General features: G+C 47.6%; 1 protein-coding gene across 1 annotated transcript; it reads right to left on the minus strand.

The window, feature by feature from the left end:
• Nucleotides 1-218: 218 nt before the first annotated feature.
• Nucleotides 219-2421, minus strand: DCUN1D3 (defective in cullin neddylation 1 domain containing 3; the record flags this gene model as incomplete). Its single annotated transcript, XM_079720126.1, has 2 exons — nucleotides 219-702; nucleotides 1991-2421. The coding sequence occupies 2 exons, from the start codon at nucleotides 2419-2421 to the stop codon at nucleotides 219-221; spliced, it is 915 nt and encodes a 304-aa protein (XP_079576252.1).
• Nucleotides 2422-2738: the final 317 nt, after the last annotated feature.

The following is a 2738-nucleotide window of genomic DNA, read 5'->3' on the forward strand; positions in this document are numbered from 1 at the left end:
GGGACCCTCCCCCCAAAAAAGAAATAACCAAAATATCCAAAAAGTGAAGAAAGTGCCTAAAACATGATACAGCATTTTAGAGCCCTTTCAGATACAAGGCAGAGAAAGGTGTAAAGTAGAAAATATCCGGATCTTCAGTAATTTCCAGAAAGGTCCAATTCCTTGGTTGGCTGCAGGGCAGCGGGCAGATCCTTGCTGCTGCTCCTGAGACAGAGCCACTAAGTCTGCTCCTCGGGACATAAGCCCTCGGGCCCTGAGCTGAGTGCACCTCTCCCTTCCCCTTCTCTTTTCCTTCGCTCCATTTCCCACTCCACAAAGGTATCAAAGAGACTTGGCCAGGCCTCATCTTCACTGTAGTTGCTGAGGTCAGGGCCAATCACCTGAGTGAAGTTAAGGAACATGTTCCAAGTGTCCCTGGAGATGCCCTTGATCCCCGAGGGGTTCTCTGTTAGGAAGTTTAGCCACTGGTCCAATACTGGAGGATTGTTCTGGGTAAAGACTAGTTTCCACAGGGCAATGGCTATTTCCCGATGCAGTGACCGCTGCCCTTCTTCAGAGTCCAGGCCGAACTGAAATGTAAACCGGTAGAGATCCTTGAATTTATCCTCTTGTTTGGCTTCTGTTAAGAGGCTAGGGAACCGTGCACAGATCCCATCAATGCTGTCTGCACTTATTGCTTTGCAGCCATCAAAAAACTCCTTCCTGCAACAGGAAGGAGGGGGCACAATTAATAATTGTAAACGGTATCATTTACTGAGAGGCGATATAGTATCATAATTAAGAGGGTAGCTGTGAGGCTGTCTGGATTTGAATGCCAACTCCTCCGCTAACTGTAGTCCTATTTCTTCATCTGCCAAATGGTGAGAATACTACCTTACTTCATAGGGTTCTGGTGAGGACTAAACTAGTTAATATGTCAGCTGCTTCTAATAGTGCCTGGTACATGGTAGACAGCTGATAATGGTTCATTCACTCATCTATTCATCTTTCCAAAGCTAAACTCAAAGTCTCCTGCTCCATGCTCTGCTTCCCATTCTGCAACAGTGATTAAGCTGTAGACTCTCCTCCAAGATAGGGAGTGTCTTCCTGTTTTCCTTTTGATTCTCTAGGGGTTGTTTGTTTTTGGAATATTTTTGGTGACTGCCAAGGGAAGTTTTTGGAGCCAAAGATTCTGGATGAACCTGGGTAACTCTGCCACCAGAGATCAAAGTTCCGTTATTAAAAAACAAAACTTGAGTATGTATTTTTAACATCTATATAACACTTTTAGCTTACAACATGGTCTCACATTGATCATCACCTCAGAGATTTCTGCAACTGCTGAAGATAGAACATCTGAGGTCTGTCGAGTAACCTACCCAGGGACTAAAAATTGTATCGAGGGGTTCTCAAAGTCAATTCTTCTTACTTACTTATAACCCAGTGCTCAGGAAACCACACCTTGCAGTGACCCTGCCATGTTGTCTCCCACAAACAACCTCTATAGGGATGCATGACCATGACAATGTACACAACTACTAGTTGATAACTAGGGCCAGCTGTCCTTGTTGGCACATAGGCTGGCTAAGGGTAATGTGCAGAGAGCTAGAAGGGGCAACTGGCTTCATGCAGTTACTGAAGCACATCCCCAGTGGCACTCACTATACTGGCACTCAATGCCTAACACATGATAGGTGTACAATAAACATCGAGTGAGGAAGTGAGTGAATTGACAAGTACAGGAGTGAAAGAAAAGATAAAAGTCAAACAGCAGTGGGGCGGGGCAGCAGCGTGGCAACATGGATTATTCCTCATTTAACTTCAGGCAAGGATGGTTGGTACACAGTTCCTCAGAGGCTGAATAGCTTTAGAGAAACTGGTCAGAAAAAGAAAATAAGATTTACCCAAAACCCTATGAAGTCAACCTAGTTCTATCATAGCTGGGCACCACTGCTCAATGGTGCTCTTTCCTCCTCTGATCACCTGGTGACATGAAGTATTTGTGACTAACCTGGTGAATTTGCACATGGTAGCAGCCTGGAACTTCCAAGCCAAGAGCAGCACTCGAAATTCCGTGGGGTCCACACATAGGTCATTGCAAAAGCGCTCCATGCCTTCCTCCAAAATTGCATCCTCCCGCTCATCCTTATAGCGCCTGAACAGTTCTTCCAACCTCTGCAAGGAAGACTCCTCGGCATTTGACTTGGGCTCCCTCCCCGCATCTCCTGAGGATGTTGGCAGCTGGCAGGTCTCAGTAGCAGCCTCTGCCTTCTTGGTCCCATTGACAAGGATATCCCCACCTGGCTTGCCACAGGCTGGCAGCTGTTCCTCACGGTGGCCTGCACCCCGCCTCCCGTGTGACTTGCTGCTGGGGTCACGGTCTCCATTCTTGCTACCCAGAGTTGATGAGGGATTCTTGCACTTGGTGACACACTGGCCCATGATGCTGGTGGCCTGGCCTCTAGAGTGGCCCCCTCTGGATTGGATGCCCTTGTTGCCACTGGCCCACGTGCCTCAACATGCCATCAGCCAGAGGAGCCAGCCAACCTGGAAGGAAATTAGAGAGCAATCACTGCTGGACAGGGAGACAGGAGTATGCAAGCTTCCCTCCAGGGACTGCACAGTGGAACACCACTCTGTTTCAATGAGCTAACCATGAACGAGGGGAAATACCCCAAGTTCATCATCATCTCCCTCGCAAGCCTATACCTTCACCTTGGAAATGCAGTGGTTAGAGCACATATGGAGAACCAATAAGG

The sequence above is a fragment of the Hyperoodon ampullatus genome (genome assembly GCF_949752795.1).
Source record: "Hyperoodon ampullatus genome assembly, chromosome: 14".
Lineage (NCBI taxonomy): Eukaryota > Metazoa > Chordata > Mammalia > Artiodactyla > Ziphiidae > Hyperoodon > Hyperoodon ampullatus.